Here is a 20,555-nt window from a genome sequence, read left to right as displayed (position 1 = left end):
AAAAAAAAAGACACTTGTCTTTTTTTTTTTTTTTTTTTTTTTAGTAATTTTATTTATTTATTTTTTTTCCCCCAAAGCCCCAGTAGATAGTTGTATGTCATAGCTGCACATCCTTCTAGTTGCTGTATGTGGGAGGCAGCCTCAGCATGGCCGGAGAAGCAGTGCGTCGGTGCACGCCCGGGATCCAAACCCGGGCCTCCAGCAGCGGAGCGCGCGCACTTAACCGCTAAGCCATGGGGCCGGCCCTGACACTTGTCTTGTTACTAATTTTTGCTGCCAAACTCTGTAAAGTAAAACTCAGATTACCACATCACAGAGCAAACGTAGTAAAATTATGTTCTTCAAACTTAGTTAATTCTTTAAATTTTTGTCATCAAATATATTCAGAAAAGAATGTACAAAATGTTTTGTTGGAAGACTAGTAATAATAACAATATAGACATCTTTGTAATCATCAAGATTCATAAGTGGGCCTTGGGCAGTAATGAGAGTCTCCTGATGTTCCCGTCCCTGACTCGTCTCCATCCTGCCCCCAGATGACCTCTGTCTTGATTCTTTATTCTTCATGCCTTTACTGTCTATTCTTTTCACTAAGCAGTGTTTTAGTTTTGCCTACTTTGATCTTTCAATAAATGAGTGTTAGTGAAATTACTTTCAAAAGGTTTTTTGAGCCAGCCCTGATGGCCTAGTGGTTCAAGTTCCGCACTCTAACCACTTCAGCAGCCCGAGTTCAGTTCCCAGTCGCACAACCAGACCACCCATCTGTCAGTTGCCATGCTGTGGTGGCAGCTCACATAGAAGAAATAGAAGAACCTACAGCTAGGATGTACAACCATGCACAGGGGAGCTTTGGGGAGGGAAAAAAAAGAGGAAGATTGGCAACAGATGTTAGCTGAGGGTGAATCCTTCCCTGTAAAAAAAAAAAAGAAATTTTTTTTGGTTTGGTTTTTTGGTTGGGCTTTTTCAATTTTAATTTTTACTCTTGTTAAAAATACAGCACATTGGGGCTGGCCCTGTGGCATAGCAGTTAAGTGCTTGCATTCCACTTTGACGACCTGGGGTTCGCAGGTTCGGATCCCAAGCACGCACCAATGCACCGCTTGTCAAGCCATGCTGTGGTGGCATCCCATATAAAGTAGAGGAAGATGAGCATGGAAGTTAGCCCAGGGCCAGTCTTCCTCAGAAAAAAAACAGGAGGATTGGCATTGGATGTTAGCTCAGGGCTATTCTTCCTCACACACACAAAAAAGTACAGCACCTGTCATTCTTGCATCAGTCTTTAAGTTCAGATACACAGTAAATTCTCTGGACATTGGAGGAAAATTGTTAAGCTGTAGATCATGATCAAGTTCAAATTTACAGGAAATGGCAATGAAATGTGTCAGTTGACGCTTCCTCCATTCATGCATCATTTATGTATTTGTTGACTATGGTCATCAACATATGGGATTATTAAATTGACTAATTTTTGTTCTAATCAGTGTGAAATGTAATCTGCTTGACATTTTTTTTTTCATCATTTCCTCATTACCAAGCAGGTGGACTTTTTTTTTTTTTTTTTTTTGTGAGGAAGATCAGCCCTGAGCTAATATCCATGCCAATCCTCCTCTTTTTGCTGAGGAAGACTGGCCCTGGGCTAACATCTCTGCCTATCTTCCTCCACTTTACATGGGATGTGGCCACAGCATGGCCTGACAAGCGGTGCATCGGTGCGCGCCCGGGATCTGAACCCACACCGCCATCAGCGGAGCACGCGCACTTAACTGCTATGCCACGGGGCCGGCCCTGGACATTTTTTCATATGTGGTCTTTCATCTTCTATTAAATATGTTTTGAGGGCCGGCCCCGTGGCTTGGTGGTTAAGTGAGCGCGCTCCACTGCTGGCGACCCAGGTTCGGATCCCGGGCTCGCACCGACGCGCTGCTTCTCCGGCCATGCTGAGGCCGCGTCCCACATACAGCAACTAGAAGGATGTGCAGCTATGACACACAACTATCTACTGGGGCTTTGGGGGGAAAAAATAAATAAATAAAATCTTAAAAAAAAAAAAAATAAATAAATAAATAAATAAATATGTTTTGGTTATTTTCCATTTGTTAACTGCATGTTCAGTCAGTCTTACTCTGCACACTAACCCTTTAATATTGCATGTATTGTGGATATTTTTCTTCCACTTTGTCTTTATATATATATAAATATATATATAGTTTTAATATATATGAATTGGTCAGTTTCTTGCTTTAGGGCTTACTCTTTTTCTTACATGAGAAAATTCTCCCTATTTTTGGATCAATGAAGTGTTTACCTGTGACTTCTAAAAGTATCCTACTTTTATCTTTCATATTTAAATCTACAATGAACTGGCTATTGTCCATGGAATAGAAGGGAATACAAGGCATTTTTCCACTTAGATAACAGTTTGTCCGTGCCCCGGGTATTAGTGTCATGACATTTGCCACTGCTCTACAATGCCCCCTCTGCCCTTGACCAACTTTCCATGTTAAATCCCAACCCACAGAAGACACTTTTCCTTTCCCTTCATCTGTTTTTCTCTCTGCTAATACTATGCTGTCTGGAATAATATAGTTTGAAAATTCTTGATTATATCAGGCAAGCCATCACGTTGTGCTTCAGGAGACTTTGACCATTTTTTGACATTTGTTCCTCCTATTAGATTGGGAGAAATAGTTTTTGTTGACTCCTGAAACGTCTCTTTGGGGGATTGATAGAATTTTATAAAGGTATATTTTGGGACAGGGTAGGTAACATCATGGTGACATTGAGTTCTTTCTAAGAACATGTGCCATATTCTCACTTATTTTATTCTCCTTTGATGTTATCCAATAAAAAATTTAAAATTTTTCCCTTAGGATCATCAGATATCATTCGTTAGTTTTGTTTAGTGCCTAATTAGATTTTTTCTGGAGGAAACCAAATGCAAGCTTCCAGATGTTCTCTCCTAGAGTAATAACATAGGATGGGCTCCATCCCCCCAAGCAGCAGGTGGTGAGAACACATGTGAAATATTGTCTTACAGGGAAGCTCGTTAGAGACTCAGTGCCCAGAGTGATTTTGGGCAGCAGCGCACATAGGCACCTTCTGCCAAGTATAACAAAAGTTTAGACTCTCAAAATAACAGTTCAGGATGTATGTACCATTTTCTTTGCATAAACAGCTTAGGCGTACTGAGTCACTCTTTTATCAGTTAGGTTGCTGGGATCCCTCATAAATCCCACTTCCCATATAGCAAAGAAGGACAAACATTTTATGAGCAGGCTTTCCTAAGGATCAGCAGTCTCAGGCCTGCTGATGTTCACTCTCTTCCACACACTAGGTAGTAGGACATTGTTATGAGCAGGCTCTACAGATCCACTGTAGAAAGAGTAATTAGAGCCACCCCAAGCAGCTCATTTAACTCCGTGGACCTGCCAAGAAGTGGGGATTTCCTATTCTGTTCCTTAACCAAATGAGTAAACTCTACCTTTGGAATTACTGTGTCCCCACCTTTTCTCTGCCCCCTGCACATAGACATCATTGGGTTATGATCTTTTTCAGAGTCCGGTGTTTAAGGGAATTATGTGGCTGAGGGATTCCTGTGCCCAGAGGTTGGGCTGTCATGTTTCCATGCACCACAGGGCACAGAAGTGAGAGAAGTGGGAGGACAGCTTCTAGAGTGTCTGGTGGAGAAGCACTGCCTCCTGAAATTGGAGAAGGACAGTTTTGTGTTCTCTTAGCAGAAAGTGCTTAGCAGAAACCTTTATGTGTTTTATATGATGGGCACATTTACCGTCAAACCACTGAGGTCTTCAATGAACTCACTTGCACATTACAACTCTTAGCTGGTTCCTCAAGGTCAGCAAGGCCCAGGGTACACTGTTACAGTTTTGCTGGAAAGAGCTCTTGCAGCGTCTTATCGTCTCAGGATATGTGTGGTGTGTATGCTAAAATTTGGTGAGAAGCAGCTCTGAGGCCACTGACTATAGGGATTTTTGTGGAGGTCTCAGTTGTCATGCCTTTTTTCTCATGCCTGAACTCTTAACTTTTTTTTTTGATGGTGATGTAATTTTTATTTCCTTATAAGTCATCAGTTTTTTCTTTCATTTTTTCTTTCTTGAGATAATGTTATATAAATTTCAAGTGTACATCTTTATATTTCAAGTTCTATATAGACTACATCATGTTCACCACCAAAAGTCTAATTGCCATCCATCACCATACAAATGTGCCCCTTTACCCCTTTCATCCTCCCCCATCCCCCATTCTAACTTGTGAATAACTTCCTGGCCTTATGAAGTGGGACAGAGATAAAAAGGAATAACCGAATCTGTGACATATTTTTACAGACAAGTTAAAATTAATACTTCTCCACAGGAATATTTTCATTCAGCCAGCTGCATCTGACTATTTCTGATGGCCTGGAGTGCTTCAGGACAATGTGGCTGACTGGTCTTAGTTATAAGTTGGATTTCCACGGGCCTCCGGCTTCTCATGTTTGGGAATGGGAATAGAAGAAAAAGCTTCCAGTTCCTTACTGTGTTTTTATTCACTAAAACCTCATGCATCATGGAATGCTGCATGATATGGTGGGTAATAAGGAGATGAAAGAGTTTTTCTCACAAGGAATTGATGGTCTTAAAATGGAAATATTTTTTTCGTTTATATAGCATTTCTTTCATTTCTCCAACTTGCTCCAGACCCTACCATTACAGAGTAAGACTTGAAGTGATCATCATAAAAGTGTAGAGATAACTTCCATGTGTCCATGATGCTATTAAGTTGATGAGTCAGTGATTATGTATAGAGAGAGAGAATTCTGGTGACCAAGTCACAGAATAAATATTTTGAGGTCACAGAATGACATGTGAATTTATTATGAATTGTCTATAGATTCCTAGTACCATCAGTCTCATCTATCTTCCTGTACCCATATGTGGGATGTTTTAGGATTCAGTGGCCTTTGAGGATGTGGCTGTAAACTTCACCCTGGAGGAATGGGCTTTATTGGATCCTTCACAGAAGAAACTCTACAGAGATGTGATGCGCGAAACCTTGAGGAACCTGGCTTCAATAGGTGAGGATGACAACGTTCCTTCACTGAGTCAATTAGAGAACAAGTGTTTCTTACCTGTTAACGTTGTTCTATGATTTGGAATGAGGAAAGGGAATACTTTGGTTAATAAACCCTGCATAGTCAGAGCTCATTATGGACCTATAATGTAATAATTTTTCTATAATTTACTGATTTTTCTGGGTCTGCATTATAGGGAAAAAATGGGAAGACTGTAACATTGAAGATCAGTACAAAAAAAAGGGAAGAAATCTAAGGTGAGTTGCACTCAAAACGGAAAGCAGTGTCACATAAGGGAATCTTCGTATGTTGTGAAAATTTAAAAACAAGCAGACACAAAACAGCCCAGCTTCAAATTTATTCATTTTCAGAAAATTTTGACAAAAAATGTTTTCCATTTTGTTTTGGCAGGGAAAGATTCACCTTGAGCTAACATCTGTTGCCAGTCTTCCTCTTTTTTTTCTCCCTCCCCAAAGCCCCAGTGCATGGTTGTATATCATAGTTGTTAATCCTTCTAGTTCTTCTGTGAGCCACCGCTACAGCATGGCAACTAACAGATGGGTGGTGTGGTTCCGTGACCGGGAAACAAACCCAGGCTGCCGAAGCAGTGAAAGCACCAAACTTTAACCACTAGGCCATCAGGGCTGGCTCAAATGTTTGCTTAATTGTGACTGATGTTCAGTGTTTCCAAAATAGTTTGCTTGGAAACGGTATTCAGAAACTCTATCTATGAATATCCCTGTTTTGATAAAAGCTGTAGTCCAGTCTTCTTATTGCACATTCACTATATTCACTTTCAAACAATTCAGACAGGGCAGAAAACCTAGTTTCCCTATAAATGGTAAAAAGTAATTCTAATATTTACTAGTAAATATAAAATCATTAATAAAGAAATCATCAATAATGTACTCCTAATTTTTTTTACAGAAGTCGTGTGGTAGGGAGACCCTGTGAAAGTAAAGAGGGTCGTCAGTGTGGAGAAAACTTCAGCCATATTCCAAATCTCAATCTGAACAAGAAAACGTCTACCAAAGTAAAACCATGGGAGTGCAGTACATGTGGAAAAGTCTTCATGAGTCATTCATCCCTTAATAGGCACATGAGATGTCACACTGCGCCCAAACCGTACAAGTATCAGGAATATGGAAAGAAGCCTTATAAATGTAAGCATTGTGGGAAAGCCTTCAGTTATCTCCAACCTTATCAAAAACATGAAAGAAATCACAGTGTAGAGAAAACCTATAAATGTAAGGAATGTGGGAAATCCTTTAGATATCGCCAGTCTGTTCGCAAACATGAACGGACTCACACTGGAGAGAAACCCTATCAGTGTAAACAGTGTGGAAAAGCCTTTAGATATCATCAGACCTTTCAAACACATGAGAGGACTCACACAGGAGAGAAACCCTATGAATGTAAACAGTGTGGTAAAGCCCTCAGTTGTCCCAGTTCCTTTCGAAGTCATGAAAGGACTCATACTGGAGAAAAACCTTATGAATGTAAAAAGTGTAGTAAAGCCTTCAGTTGTCCCAGTTCTCTTCGAAAACACGAAAGAACTCACACTGGAGAGAAACCCTATGACTGCAAGGAATGTGGGAAAGCCTTCATTTCTCTTGGAAGCTTTCAGAGACACATGATAACACATACTGGAGTTGGACCTTATAAATGTAAGGAATGTGGGAAAGCATTCAATTGTCCCAGTTCATATCGAATACATGAAAGATCTCACACTGGAGAAAAACCCTATGAATGTAAACAATGTGGTAGAGCCTTCAGTTGTTCCAGTTCCTTTCGAACACATGAAAGAACTCACACTGGAGAGAAACCCTATCAATGTAAGGAATGTGGAAAAGCCTTCCATTGGCTCACTACTTTTCAAGTCCATGTGAGAACTCACACTGGAGAGAAACCCTATATATGTAAGCAATGTGGGAAAGCCCTTAGTTGTCCCACTTCGTTTCGAAGACATGAAAGGACTCACACTGCAGAGAAACCCTATGAATGTAAACAATGTGGGAAAACCTTCAGTTCTGCTCTAGGTTTGCAGATACATGGAAGAACTCACACTGGAGAGAAACCTTATAAATGTGAGGAATGTGGGAAAGCATTTGTTTCTCTCACAAGCTTTCGAAGACACATGATGACACACACAGGAGATGGACCTTATAAATGTAAGGAATGTGGGAAAGCCTTCAATTGTCCCAGTTCATTTCGAATACATGAAAGAACTCACACTGGAGAGAAACCTTATGAATGTAAAATATGTGGTAAAGCCTTCAGTTGTTCCAGTTATGTTCAAGTGCATGAAAGAACTCACACTGGAGAGAAACCTTATGAATGTAAGGAATGTGGAAAAGCCTTCATTTATCGCACAACCTTTCGAGGACATATGAGAGTGCACACTGGAGAGAAACCATATAAGTGTAAAGAATGTGGGAAAGCCTTCAGTCGACCCAGTTCATTTAGAAGCCATGAAAGAATTCACACTGGAGAGAAGCTTCTTGAATGTAAGCATTGTGGGAAAGCCTTCAATTGGCCCACATCCTTACATAAACATGTCATGAGAATGCACACTGGATAGATAACTTATAACTGATAAATACAGGAAAGTTTTCAATCTTAACAAATAGATTCAAAATCATGTGGAAACTCCACTGGAGTGAAATGCTCTTAGATGTAAGTAATAGGGGAAAGCCTGGTGCAAATTAATTCACATATAATACTGCAGAGAATTCACATGAAAGAAATGCTTCAAAAGTTAAAAATATATTTTCTTTATTATGGCTCATTCTGAAACTCAGTCTCTGGACTATGGATTCTCCTTGTTACTTTTACAGATGAACGTTGAGATGATTCTGTAGGTACTCTTTCAGCAATAGTATATAAGCTTCGTAGGTAGTGTTTTTTCTTAAATCAGCTTATAAAATTTTTGTCTTTTTGTTTTATAGTCTGTTGGATCCATGGGTGAGTTGAAATGTAAGTGTAATATGCCAATAGAATTAATGTTTATATAATTTTTAAATTGTTCTGCAAGTTAAGGAATAATGTTGGTATTTGTTGGGATTTACCTCATCTGTCAGGTACTAGATACTCCTTACCCATTATAAGTATTCTTCCTTTCTTACGAGAAACACTTTTTCTCACAAGAGCTTTCTTTCATTTTCTTTGATTAATAAATTGTTGGCATAAATTTGTAAGTATGCAAAATTTATCGTAGAGTATAATCTCACTTGAATTACTATTTACATCTTTTCCTTTTACTCTGTCATTCTTTCTGACTGTGATTTGGATAATAGACTTTACATAAAGAAAAGAGATCTGTATTGACATCAACCTCAAACTTATGAAGCAACCTTAAAATGTTCACAAGTGTAATTATTTTAGATTTAAATTCATAGCTACAGTATCTTTGCACCAAAGCGACATTTTTTCCCCCATCAATGTATTAAAACCCTGCCACATTACTCTGATGTCACCATTAGGAGTATCTTTTCCCCATAATACAATTAGAATGATTGTGTGATGCCACTAAAGTCAACTAGTGACATTATATTCCCTCCATTCATATTGGGCACCTGCTCTGTGCCTGTGCTGGACACCGGAAATAACAGCAGTGAGTGTAAGCCATGTGGTCGCTGCTCTCACAGTGCTTCAAGTCTGTGAGATAAAATAGAGTCGTCATGTTTCTAGCTATTTTCCTAAGTGTTTATATTTGAAGTCACATTCATTTTTTCATTGACATTATATGTGATAGACCAATAAACTTTTATATTTGCAAAGAAAGAAAAGAAACATGTAACAAGACATTAAGATGTAGAATTGGAGGTGGCCCTCCTGGAATGTTTGTCAGCATGGGTAATGTGACCTACATTTTCTGTTCTTTTTATGGTTCCATGTTAGAATTCACCAGTAGCCTCGCTCGCAAGAGATTTGATAGGCCAGAGTGAAGTCCACTTTAGTTTTTGAACCACAGTACAGAGAGAGACAGATGCATAGAAGTTTCACATACCTCCTTTCAGCCCATTTTCCAGATTCTTTGCCCTGCCAGTCAAGAGTCTCAATACCACCACCACCTACGTGACTTCTGTCTTCTCAGAGCTGTAGGTTTCCACAGATGACTTCCACAAGTTCCACAGCAAGATCTGACACAGTTTGGATTTTCCTGTAAGCCCTCATTTGTCCAGCAGGCAAGAAATTTAGACTGTCATGGTTGAGAATGTTCTCTGAAGCTCTGCTCCCCCCCCTTCTCTAGATTGTGGTTGTATAAGCTCTGATTTGTATAGTAAACACCTTGTTCTGTTAGTACTGTAGTGACTGTGTTCCTGACTCTGCCCAGACAGCTACAGTGATGCAGTCAAAGGAACCACCTGGGAGTTTGTTCCTCTGCTGCTCTGTGCAGTGATTGCTCTGACCCAGTCCTTCCATGTGAGAATTAGCACCTTTCTCATATCAGGCATATTGTGGGTGTTTCCAGTTACTCACAGCTGAACATAATTCCTCAGCACATTTTCAATTGTTTGATTGTATGTGATGTAAAGCAATGTTCTTTTTTTTGTCAAACAAAGGCTTTTGTAGATGTTTACTTAGAAATGTTTTATTAACTGTTTCAAACAACTTGTATACCATCAAATATTATTATTTTTTCCATTTCCTGATAGGATGTATTAAAACATCCCATTGCAATTGTGGATATTTAGATCAACTTGCTGATTTTGTCAAGGTAATCATTATACATTTCAAATCTATATTACCATGTGGTATTTTTTACTCAGGCAAATTTTATTTTTTGCTCTTCTATATAATTTTTATCATGAAACTAGTTTCTCATTTGTTGTTAATTAAAAACTTAAATCATGGTTTTGTAAGTGCCTTCTTGCCAGAAACTACTGGGATCACATCTATATTCAAAGAGGAGTGTAATGAACTGTTGTAATAAGGATGACCACAGACCATAAGGATAACGGGCTGTATGAGTGAGAGGGTGCTCAGAAGTCCACTTTATATGCTTTGGGCTTGTGTTAGGTGCTGGGACTGGCATTCAAGGAAGCAAAACATTTCTCTGTATTGGATACTGTCTGGAGGTGAACTTAATTCTATCTTTGGTAATCATAATAGTTCTTATCTAAACACTGAAATGTTTCCTGTGGTATATGGGACATTGTTTTCCTTAAAGTTCCTCAGTTAATATATATAAAGTCACTTGCTCCGTAGCAAATTTTGTAATACTTTTATTATCTCCTTTTTGAATCACCTGAGACCTGTGAGTTTATTGTCAGAACACGAACCTAGCAAGGGACAAAGACAGGGCCTTGCTCAGAAACTATGCTCTTGATGCTGATTTTTCCACATTCCTCTTCTTCCAGGCCCTGTAGACTCAAAACATACATAATTTAGCACAAATAATCAAACATACCTAATTTAGCACAAATAATCAAGGCACTGTACGCTCTGGATATTGAGGCATGAAACAAACAAGTTCTTGCAATCTTGCTGCTTATATTTTTGTGGGAAAGGAGAAATGATTAATAGATGGCACAATTTTGGTTTATAGGATGGAAAAAAGGGCTTTGAAGGAAAGTAAACAATGTCATGCGGTAATAGACTGGAAGTGTGTTTCTGTCTTCTCTGTGGAGGGTTGGGGCCTCAGTGAGTGAGGATGTCATCAATGATCATTTTTATTTTCACTGTCTGATACACTCAGACACTGAGGAACTGCTTGGGTGCAGGTGTAAATGGTGGGGAGCAATACAGACAGTCCAGCATTCCTAGGATTAACCGTAATGGCTTCCCATGAAGATAAAGGTATAGACATGGTTCATCTTCATTTTTGCTATGGTTGAAAGTTTTGTTGCATGTGATAGTGATCGTGAGTTCGAATGGGTCTTCTGAGACTTGAGAGCTCCCGTTTTCCTTGCTTTATGGTGTTCAACATTATTTGGAAAGATTTTAAATTGCCTTTTACATTTCCGTGAGCATTTTGCTGCTACACAGACTGAGTGACACAGTATGTACCCCATGAAACCATGGAGTTCCTTCACATTTGAGGAAGGGTTCCGGTCATCTGCACTGTTGTAGCCCATCATGGTTTTCCTATGAGTAGAGTGAGGTCTCTGGAAGTCCAATGTGACTTCCTGGATGAAACACCAAAAAGAGCTGCGGGTGTTTAGAGGGTAATGATCCAAGGGATAATTGAAGGGAGCTGTAGACAGAGAGTATCTCGAGTAGTATCCTAGTTAGTGGAAAAGAAGGTATGTTGGACTTCCTCAAAATAGGAAGTTTTTAATGCCTTTTATAAAAGGAGAACTGGAAGGTTTTTGTTTCAATGGTCCACAAAGTTACAAAGCCCATTTTGCTGTTCACAAGTATCATGTCCATATTCTTAGACTTCCGGCACATTATGAAAGGGGTGGGGGAGATTACCAGCTTTGTGTTTTATTAAATTTTATTTATTTATTTTTCCCCCAAAGCCCCAGTAGATAGTTGTATGTCATAGCTGCACATCCTTCTAGTTGCTGCATGTGGGACATGGCGTCAGCATGGCCAGAGAAGCGGTGCGTCGGTGCGCACCCGGGATCCGAACCCGGGCCGCCAGCAGCGGAGCGTGCGCACTTAACCACTAAGCCACGGGGCCGGCCCTGTGTTTTATTAAAGAGCAAAGGAAATTTAAACTTCCTGCTTTTTTTCAGTTCTAACTTATGTTTCTTTGCATGGTATAGATTACACAATTTCATAATTATTAGTTTCTCAGTTGCCGCACCCCTCCCCCAATCATTCCTCCCATCTTACAAATGAAAGTTAAGCATAGGGAGAACAGGGTCTTACTGAACTCCTATACCTCATAATGGAATCTCAGTTTTAAAGGCCTAATGTGTGCCACCACCTTTGCTGGGCACTGTCAAAACTTTTCTACTGAGAAGAACACTGCGAAGTTTGTATGATTGTGCATTTTTACAAATATGGCATCAAAGCTTACAAACAGGGCTTTTGTGGCAACATGGTGTTCTGTTTATATTATTCTGGAAAAGGCAGAAGCAAACATAGGGACCTAAAACAGATCAGTGGTTAAGGGTGGACAGGATGAGTACAAATAGGCACCACAAGAGTGTTCCTTTGGGGTGACGAAGTGTTCTCCATCTTTTGGTGGTAGTATGCATTTGTGAAAACTCATAACTACACCTAAAACAGTATGTCTGTGGGCCAGCCCCAGTGGCCTAGTGGTTAAGTTTGGTGCACTCTGCTTCAGCGGCCCAGGTTTGGTTTCTGGGCATGGACTACACCACTTGTTAGTGGCCATGCTGTGAAGGCAGTTCACATACAAAAAGAGGAAGATGGGCAACAGATGTTAGCTCAGGGCGAATCTTCCTTAGCAAAGTGAGAAAGATTGGCACAGATGTCAGCTCAGGGTGAATCTTCCTTAGCAAAAAGAGGAAGATGGGCAACAGATGTTAGCTCAGGGCAAATCTTCCTTGGCAAAAATAAATAAATTAAATAGTGTATGTATATATCCAAAATAATGGAAAACAAAAATGCTCTCATATGGTAAGATAATGTTAAACTCTCATAAACCTTGATATTTACGTGTGCAACACTTTTTTTTTTTTTTTAAAGATTTTGTTTATTTTCCCCCCTCCAAAGCCCCAGTAGATAGTTGTATGTCATAGCTGCACATCCTTCCAGTTGCTGTATGTGGGACGTGGCCTCAGCATGGCCGGAGAAGCGGTGCGTTGGTGCGCGCCCAGGATCCGAACCCAGGCCACCAGCAGCGGAGCGCGAGCACTTAACCGCTAAGCCATGGGGCCAGCCCTGCAACACTTCTCTTTGCCACCTTGGGATCCTTCTTATGAAGAACTGGAAAGGAAGAACTTAGTCCCTATCAGGCCTTTCATGCAATCACATCTTTTTTTTTTTTTTTTCTCCCCAAAGCCCCAGTAGATAGTTGTATGTCATAGTTGCACATCCTTCTAGTTGCTGTGTGTGGGACGCGGCCTCAGCATGGCCAGAGAAGCGGTGCGTCAGTGCGCGCCCGGGATCCGAACCTGGGCCGCCAGTAGCGGAGCACACGCACCTAACCGCTAAGCCACGGAGCTGGCCCAGTGCAATCACATCTTGATTTAGGAAACTCCCTTTAAGGGCTGCACCTGCCCTCTGCCTATACACATGACTGGAGAGAAGTGAGCGGGCTCCCAGAGTCTTTTATATCAGGTCCCTTGGTCAGATCTTTGGGAATGCTGGGATCTGCAACATAAAAGCATATCCCACAGTTCTCCCTAAGTGGGACCTGCATGGGAACATCCTGTTTCATGGGCATGAGCATCGTGTTTTCCAGGGCCCTCTTTCCAGAGGCTATTTCTACCTCTGAGTCCCATCTGAAGCCTTCTCTGTTCCTGCTGGTTGACAAGCATCTTTAGAAAGCAACATCTGTCTCACTCAGAAATTTCTCTGCAGTAACACCAGGTAGCTGTGAGCTGAGAGAGCGGAAGAAACAGTGGCAGAAATATTTTGGGGCACATGCCCCTCAGCATCAACAGCCCCCCTGTCAACAATTGTCAGCTTCACTTAAAAATTACAGTCATCCCCCCTTCTCCCTGAGGGATACATTCTTTTTTTTTTTTTTTATAATTTTATTTTTCCCCCCAAAGCCCCAATAGATAGTTGTATGTCATAGCTGCACATCCTTCTAGTTGCTGTATGTGGGACGCAGCCTCAGCATGGCCAGAGAAGCGGTGCGTCGGTGCGCGCCCAGGATCCGAACCCGGGCCACCAGTAGCGGAGCGCGAGCACTTAACCGCTAAGCCACGGGGCTGGCCCATGAGGGATACATTCTAAGACCCTCTGGATGCCTGAAACCATGGATAGTACTGAACCCTACCTATACTGTTTTTTCCCGTAAATCCTTGTTTAAGGTGCCACAACAAAACTAGCACAAGTTTCTTTTTCCTTCTTCACAGTTTCACAGAAGATTCGTTCTTTACCATAGATCTTCACAACCTCAGCATATGAATTTTTTCGTTATTTGTAAGTTGAAAATGTTAATGTTTTCACTTAAAGGAAGCACTTCATGGCTTCTCTCCAGCATTTCCAAATTGCTAGCATCACTACTTTTGCACTTTGCAGCCATTTTTAAGTAAAATAAGGGTTACTGTGATACCACGACAGTCAATCTGATAACCAAGACGGCGGCTAAGTGACTAATGGGTGGGTAGCATAGATGATGTGGATACACTGGACAAAGAGATGATTTGTGCCCTGGGTGGGATGGAGCAGAATGGCTCAAGATTTCATCATGCTACTCAGAACTGCAATTTAAAACTTAGGAATTGTTCGTGGAATTTTCCGTTATTTTCAGACCACAGTTGACCTCGGGTAACTGAACCCATGGAAAGCAAACCATGGGTAAAGGGGTGACTACAGTACTAACAAAATCTACTGACTGGATGAGGCAATAAACAGGTCTAAAATCTGTTCAAATAACAGTCCCTCCATTAGTCTCTCCCTCCCCATATCCTTATACATGGAGGCTTTAGTAGCCTCCTCTGGTGTTTCCCAGAGTCTCTAACCACCCATGATCGCCCCAAATTGCCCAGGGCATTCTGGTGCAAGAAACAACACTCCTTAGCCTGGTGCCATACATAATTACAACAGCCACCACTGGCCACAGACTCAGCCCCTCTGGAAATGGAGACTGGCACAGGCCCTGAGCTGAAAACCTGCAGTCAGCTGCCCATTTTGCCTTGAGTCATGGAGGCAGCATCCTTCAGGCTCCTTTCACCTCAGAGGCCTCTTCATTGAAAAGATAATAGTACTTGCAGGACAGAGCAAGACATGGGCCTTCTGGCATATTCCACCAACAGGAGGAAGTGTTTTCCCCTGTCCTCAGTTTGGTGCAATGGTTCTGGAGAAGGTCACCCTTTTTCTTGACCCGTTGGCCCCTTGGGGAGCCTTTTGGGATCACCTGAGTGACCAGGAGAGTTCCGGTACTTTATGAACAGTATGTTACAAGCACTCCTGATGGAGTCCACTGTAGAGCTGCTGCTTTCTATCCCTAAAAAGGCCATCCCTGTTTGAAGATGGGACCCAAGCATCCACATGATTAGTCAAATTCCAGGCAGTCCTTCTAGCACTAGAGGATGCCCTGGCCAACAGTCAAGCTCATCTGCACTTTTTTTTCTAGAATTTTAGGTCATTGCTAATGGTCTAGCTGTCTAGTCACACCAATACTAACAAGAACAACTTCTTACCCAAGGTCACTCTCTTAAGGATAAAGAACTCGTAATATCTTGCCTCACAGTTACCCAAATATAAATCAAGGTCACACGCATCTCTGCACATATTAAACCTCAAACTTTAGAGGCTCATTTTAATGCTCAAGCTGATAAATTGACTCAAGTTTCTGAGACACATACGTACACCTCACATCTGCTGCTCTAACCTTGGCCCAGTGGGCCCATGAAATATGAAACCATTGAGAGGCTTCTTCCCTGAAAGTCTAGACAGAATACCAGGAACCTCCCTCTGCCTTGACTAACAAATGCACCTTACTCCACATTTGAAAAAAAATGCCACTGGCAATAACATTGATAGACTTACTTCCCAGATTGAGGGTGGGGTGTCTACAGCTGATAGCAAATAGACTTTATAGGACCCCTCATCTCTGCAGGGGCTACTCACTATGCCATGACCATCATACATACTTGTACAGGCATATATTTACCTATGCCATCAGACATGCCACTTCAAAAGCCAAAATGCAAGAACTCACCAAGATACTCCTTATCACCTTCAGTCTTCTGACGTTTTTGTTGTGGTCAGTTCATTTCTTAAAATACACAACACTGAGCTCTTGAAAAAAGGCTTACAGTGGAACTTTTAGCTCTCACGACCCCAGGCTAAAGCCCTCATAGAATGCCAGAATGGCTTGCTTAGACAAACCGTGCTAACATTACAAAATTGGTGCATGATCTTTTAGATAGTTCTTCCACCTGTTAGAGGCATTAGACTCAACCCCTAGCTTTTAGTGCCCATTACTTTGTTGTGATCATCAGGCTTACTGGCACCTTATTAGTAGAGGCCTTCCTGTACCAGACATTGTCAAGATGGTCTCTCCCACAGGCTTTTGGTTTATTAGAACAATGCCTCAACTAGCCCCCACTCTTGTAGCCCATCCTGTGTACCCTGGGTGCCAATATTTCATTTTGGGAACCTACCTTCCAAACACCTTCTGGCCCATCTCAACTTAAATATGCTAGTTTTCCTACCAATTACACTCCCTTGTTACTAGCACTGCCCTATGCACACGATGTCATTCAAGGAACTCATACCATTCATGCCAATCAAGAAATGTCCAAAGCACTCTAAACATGTTTTAGCTACTATTTTAGATGCTTTCCATGAAGGAAAACTCCCTGGCAGCCATGGGAGCTGATGACTGCTTGGTTTTGGACTATTTATTGGCCACCCAGGGAGAGTTCTGTTCCCTTAAGAAGAGGCTGATTGCTGCATGTGGGTAGACAACACTAGCAAGATGCCACCAATAACTCAACAAAACAATCAACATAATTGACAGATCTTTAGCTAGAGTGACCTAGAGAAAAAGGAAGAAGACTCAAGTTTCTTGAGTCAGAAAGAGGGGGCATTATTTCAAACATTACAAGAATAAAAAGGATTATAAAGGAATACAGTGAACAACCATACAGCAACAAATTAGAACACTTACATAAAATGGACAATTTCCTAGAAAGACAAAATCTACTGGAACTAACTCAAGAAGAAATAGAAATTCTCCAACATATTCAAAGAAGGGATAATACCAGTTTTCACAAAAACTTCCAAAAAATAGAATGGGGGAACAATAAGGCCAGTATTTACTCTTATTATATAAACCATACAAAAATATCACAAATTTCAGACCAAAACCTGTTTCAAATATATATGTGGAAGTCCTCAACAAATACTAGCAAAACTAATCCAGCAGCATATAAAAAGAACTATACACCACGACCAAGTGGGATTTGTTCCACATGTGAGGTTGGGTTAACATCCCAAAATCAATTAATGTAGTACATCATATCAATAAAGAGTCAAATGACACAATCATCTCAATAGCCTCAGAGAAAGTATTAGGGAAAATCCAACACCATTTCATGATAAAAATACTCAGGAGACCTAGAATGTAAAGAAATATCCTCAATCTGATAATGAGCATCTATGAAAAACCCACATCTATTATTTTATTTAATGATGAAAGACTGGATGCTCCCTCTCCCAAAAGATCAGAAATAAAATAAGGATGTCTTCTCTTGCTGCTTCTAATCAACAATGTACTGGAAGTTTTAGCCAGAACAATTAGAGAAGAAAAAAATAAAATGTATCGAGATTGGATAGTAAGAGGTAACACTATCTCTACTCACATATCTGGTATATAGAAAACTGTAAGGAATCCACTTAAAAAGCTGTTAGAAGGGTTTCTAACAAAGTTCAGCAAGGCTGTAGGAGAGAAGAAACTATTTCTATACACTTGCAGTGAACAATCTAAAAATGAAATTAAGAAAAATATTAACAATAGCATGAAGAGAATAAAATACTTAGGAATAAATTTTTTTCAGTAGTAGAAAAAGTACTTTGAAAGCTACAAACTGTTGTTGAAAGAATTTAATAAAGATCTAAATAAATAGAAAAACATCCCATGTTCATGGATCAGAAGACATAACATTGTTCATGGAATATTACCCAAAATCATCCTCAGATTCAATGCACTTCCTATCAAAATCCCCCTGACTTCTTTTTTTTTATATAATTTTATTTATTCATTTTTTTCCCCCAAAGCCCCAGTAGATAGTTGTAAGTCATAGCTGCACATCCTTCTAGTTGCTGTATGTGGGACGCGGCCTCAGCATGGCCGGAGAAGCGGTGCGTCGGTGTTCGCCTGGGATCCGAACCTAGGCCTCCAGCAGCAGAGCGCATGCACTTAACTGCTAAGCCACAGGGCCGGGCCCCCCCACTTCTTTATAGAAGTTGGCAAGCTCTTTTTTTTTTTTTTTTTAATTTTATTTATTTATTTTTCCCCCAAAGCCCCAGTAGATAGTTGTCTGTCATAGCTGCACATTCTTCTAGTTGCTGTATGTGGGACGCGGCCTGAGCATGGCCGGAGAAGCGGTGCATCGGTGCGCGCCCGGGATCCGAACCCGGGCCGCCGGCAGCGGAGCGCACGCACTTAACCACTAAGCCACGGGGCTGGCCAATTTCTTTTTTTTTTTTTTTTTTTTTTTTGCGAGGAGGACCAGCCCTGAGCTTGGCAAGCTCTTTCATACATTCATATGAAATCATGAGGGAACCAGAGTAGCTAAAGCAATCTTGAAAAAGAAAAACAAAGTAGGAGGAAGGACTCACATTTCCTTTTTTCAAAACTTACTACTAAGCAATGTAATGTGGCACTGACACAAAAATAGACATATAGCTCAATGGAATAGAATTGAAATTTCAGAAATAAACTCATGCATCTATTATCAACTGATTTTTGAAACAGTGCCAAGAATGGGAGAAGAATATTGTTTTCATGTATTGGTGCTGGAATAACTGCATATAGTCATATGCAAAAGAATGAATTTGGATCCCTACACACCATATGTAAAAATTTACCAAAATAGATCAAAGACCTAAATATAAGAGGTAAAATTATAATATTCTTGGAAAAACCATAGGAGAAAATATTCATGACCTTGGATTTGGCAAAGAATCCTTCGATATGACATCAAAAGGAAAAATAGCAAGAGAAAAAATAGATAACTTGGACTGCATCAAAACTAGTAACTTTTGTGCTTCAAAGGACAGCATAAAAACACTGAAAACACCAGTCGGAATTCTTGTGCACTGTTGGAAATGTTGCAGCTGGTGTGGAAAACAGTATGACTGTTCCTCAAAAAAATTACAAACAGGGCCGCCCCGTGGCTTAGCGGTTAAGTGCGCGCACTCTGCTGCTGGCGGCCCGGGTTCGGACCCCAGGCGCACACCAACGAGTCACTTCTCCGGCCTCAGCAAGGCCACGTCCCACATACAGCAACTAGAAGGATGTGCAGCTATGACATACAACTATCTACTGGGGCTTTGGGGGGAAAATAAATAAATAAATAAAAATCTTTAAAAAAAAAATTACAAACAGATTTACTATATGATCCAGCAATTCCACTTCTGGGTATATACCCAAAAGAATCGACGCAATGCCTCAAACAGATATTTGTACACCCATGTTCTTAGGAGCATTATTCTCAATAGCCAAAATGTGGAAGCAACCCAAATGACCCTATATGGATGAATGAATCAATAAAATGTAGTATATATATATATACAATAAAATATTATTTAGCTTTAAACAATGCACTTAAAGATGCTCAAAGAAATAAAGACATGGAGAAAGTCAAGAAAATGGTGTATGAACAAACTGGAAATGTCAAAAAAGAGATAGAAAACATAAAAAGAAACCAAAAAGAAACTCTGGAGCTGAAATGTACATTAACTGAAATGAAAAATTCACTAGAGGGATTCAAAGACACATTTGAGCAGACAGAAGAAAGAATTAATGAAGATAGGACAATGGAAATTATGGAATCTATAGAACAGAAAGAAAAAAGATTGAAGAAAAGTAAACAAAGCATAAGGAACCTGTGGGAGACCATCAAGTGAACCAACATACATATTTTGGAAATCCTAGAAAAGGAAAAGAGAGAGAGAAGAGGGCAAAGAATATTTGAAGAAATAATGGTTGAAAACTTCCCAAATTTGATGAAACATATGAATATAAACATCCAAGAAGCTCAACAAACTCCAGGTAGGATGAGCTTAAAGAGACCTCCATCAAGACGCATTACAATCCAACTGTCAAAAGCCAAAGAGGGCTGGCCCAGTGGTGCAGTGGTTAAGTGTGCGTGCTCCGCTGCAGTGGCCCAAGGTTCAGATCCTGGGAGTGCACCGACATCACCGTTTGTCAAACCATGCTGTGGCTGTGTCCCCTATAAAGTGGAGGAAGATGGGCACAGATGTTGGCCCAGGGCCAGTCTTCCTCAGCAAAAGGAGGAGGATTAGCAACAGATGTTAGCTCAGGGCTGATCTTCCTCACACACACAAAAAAAGTAAAAAAAGCCAAAGAGAGAAACTTTTGAAAGCAGCAAGAGAAAAGCAACTCATCATACACAAAGGATCATCAATAAGATAATGAGCAGATTACTAATGAGAAACTTTGGGGGCCAGGAGTCAGTGGGCTGATATATTCAAAGTGATAAAAGAAAAAAACCAAAAGACTGTCAACCAAGAATCCTGTATCGGGCAAAACTGTCCTTCAAAAGTGAAGGAGAGGCCGGCCCCGTGGCTTGGTGGTTAAGTGAGCGCGCTCCACTGCTGGCGACCCGGGTTCGGATCCCGGGCGCACACCGACGCGCTGCTTCTCTGGCCATGCTGAGGCCGCGTCCCACATACAGCAACTAGAAGGATGTGCAGC

At 40.7% G+C, this 20,555-nt stretch overlaps 1 protein-coding gene across 3 annotated transcripts; it reads left to right on the top strand.

Moving 5' to 3' along the window:
* The first annotated feature begins 4,935 nt into the window (after positions 1-4,935).
* Positions 4,936-9,919, top strand: LOC101396157 (uncharacterized). 3 transcript variants are annotated; one of them, XM_087425396.1, is made up of 5 exons: positions 4,936-5,071; positions 5,265-5,325; positions 5,996-7,575; positions 8,017-8,044; positions 9,088-9,919. In XM_087425396.1, the coding sequence occupies exons 1-4, from the start codon at positions 5,038-5,040 to the stop codon at positions 8,034-8,036; spliced, it is 1,695 nt and encodes a 564-aa protein (XP_087281522.1). In that variant the 5' UTR covers positions 4,936-5,037; the 3' UTR covers positions 8,037-8,044; positions 9,088-9,919. The 3 variants fall into 3 exon arrangements, with proteins under 3 accessions (XP_087281522.1, XP_087281521.1, XP_087281520.1); XM_087425395.1 differs by having other exon boundaries at positions 8,017-9,919; XM_087425394.1 differs by having other exon boundaries at positions 5,996-9,919.
* Positions 9,920-20,555: the final 10,636 nt, after the last annotated feature.

This window comes from Ceratotherium simum, chromosome 39, assembly GCF_057802395.1.
Source record: "Ceratotherium simum simum isolate JZ-2026a chromosome 39, ASM5780239v1, whole genome shotgun sequence".
Lineage (NCBI taxonomy): Eukaryota > Metazoa > Chordata > Mammalia > Perissodactyla > Rhinocerotidae > Ceratotherium > Ceratotherium simum.
This window is presented reverse-complemented; position numbering and strand designations above follow the sequence as displayed.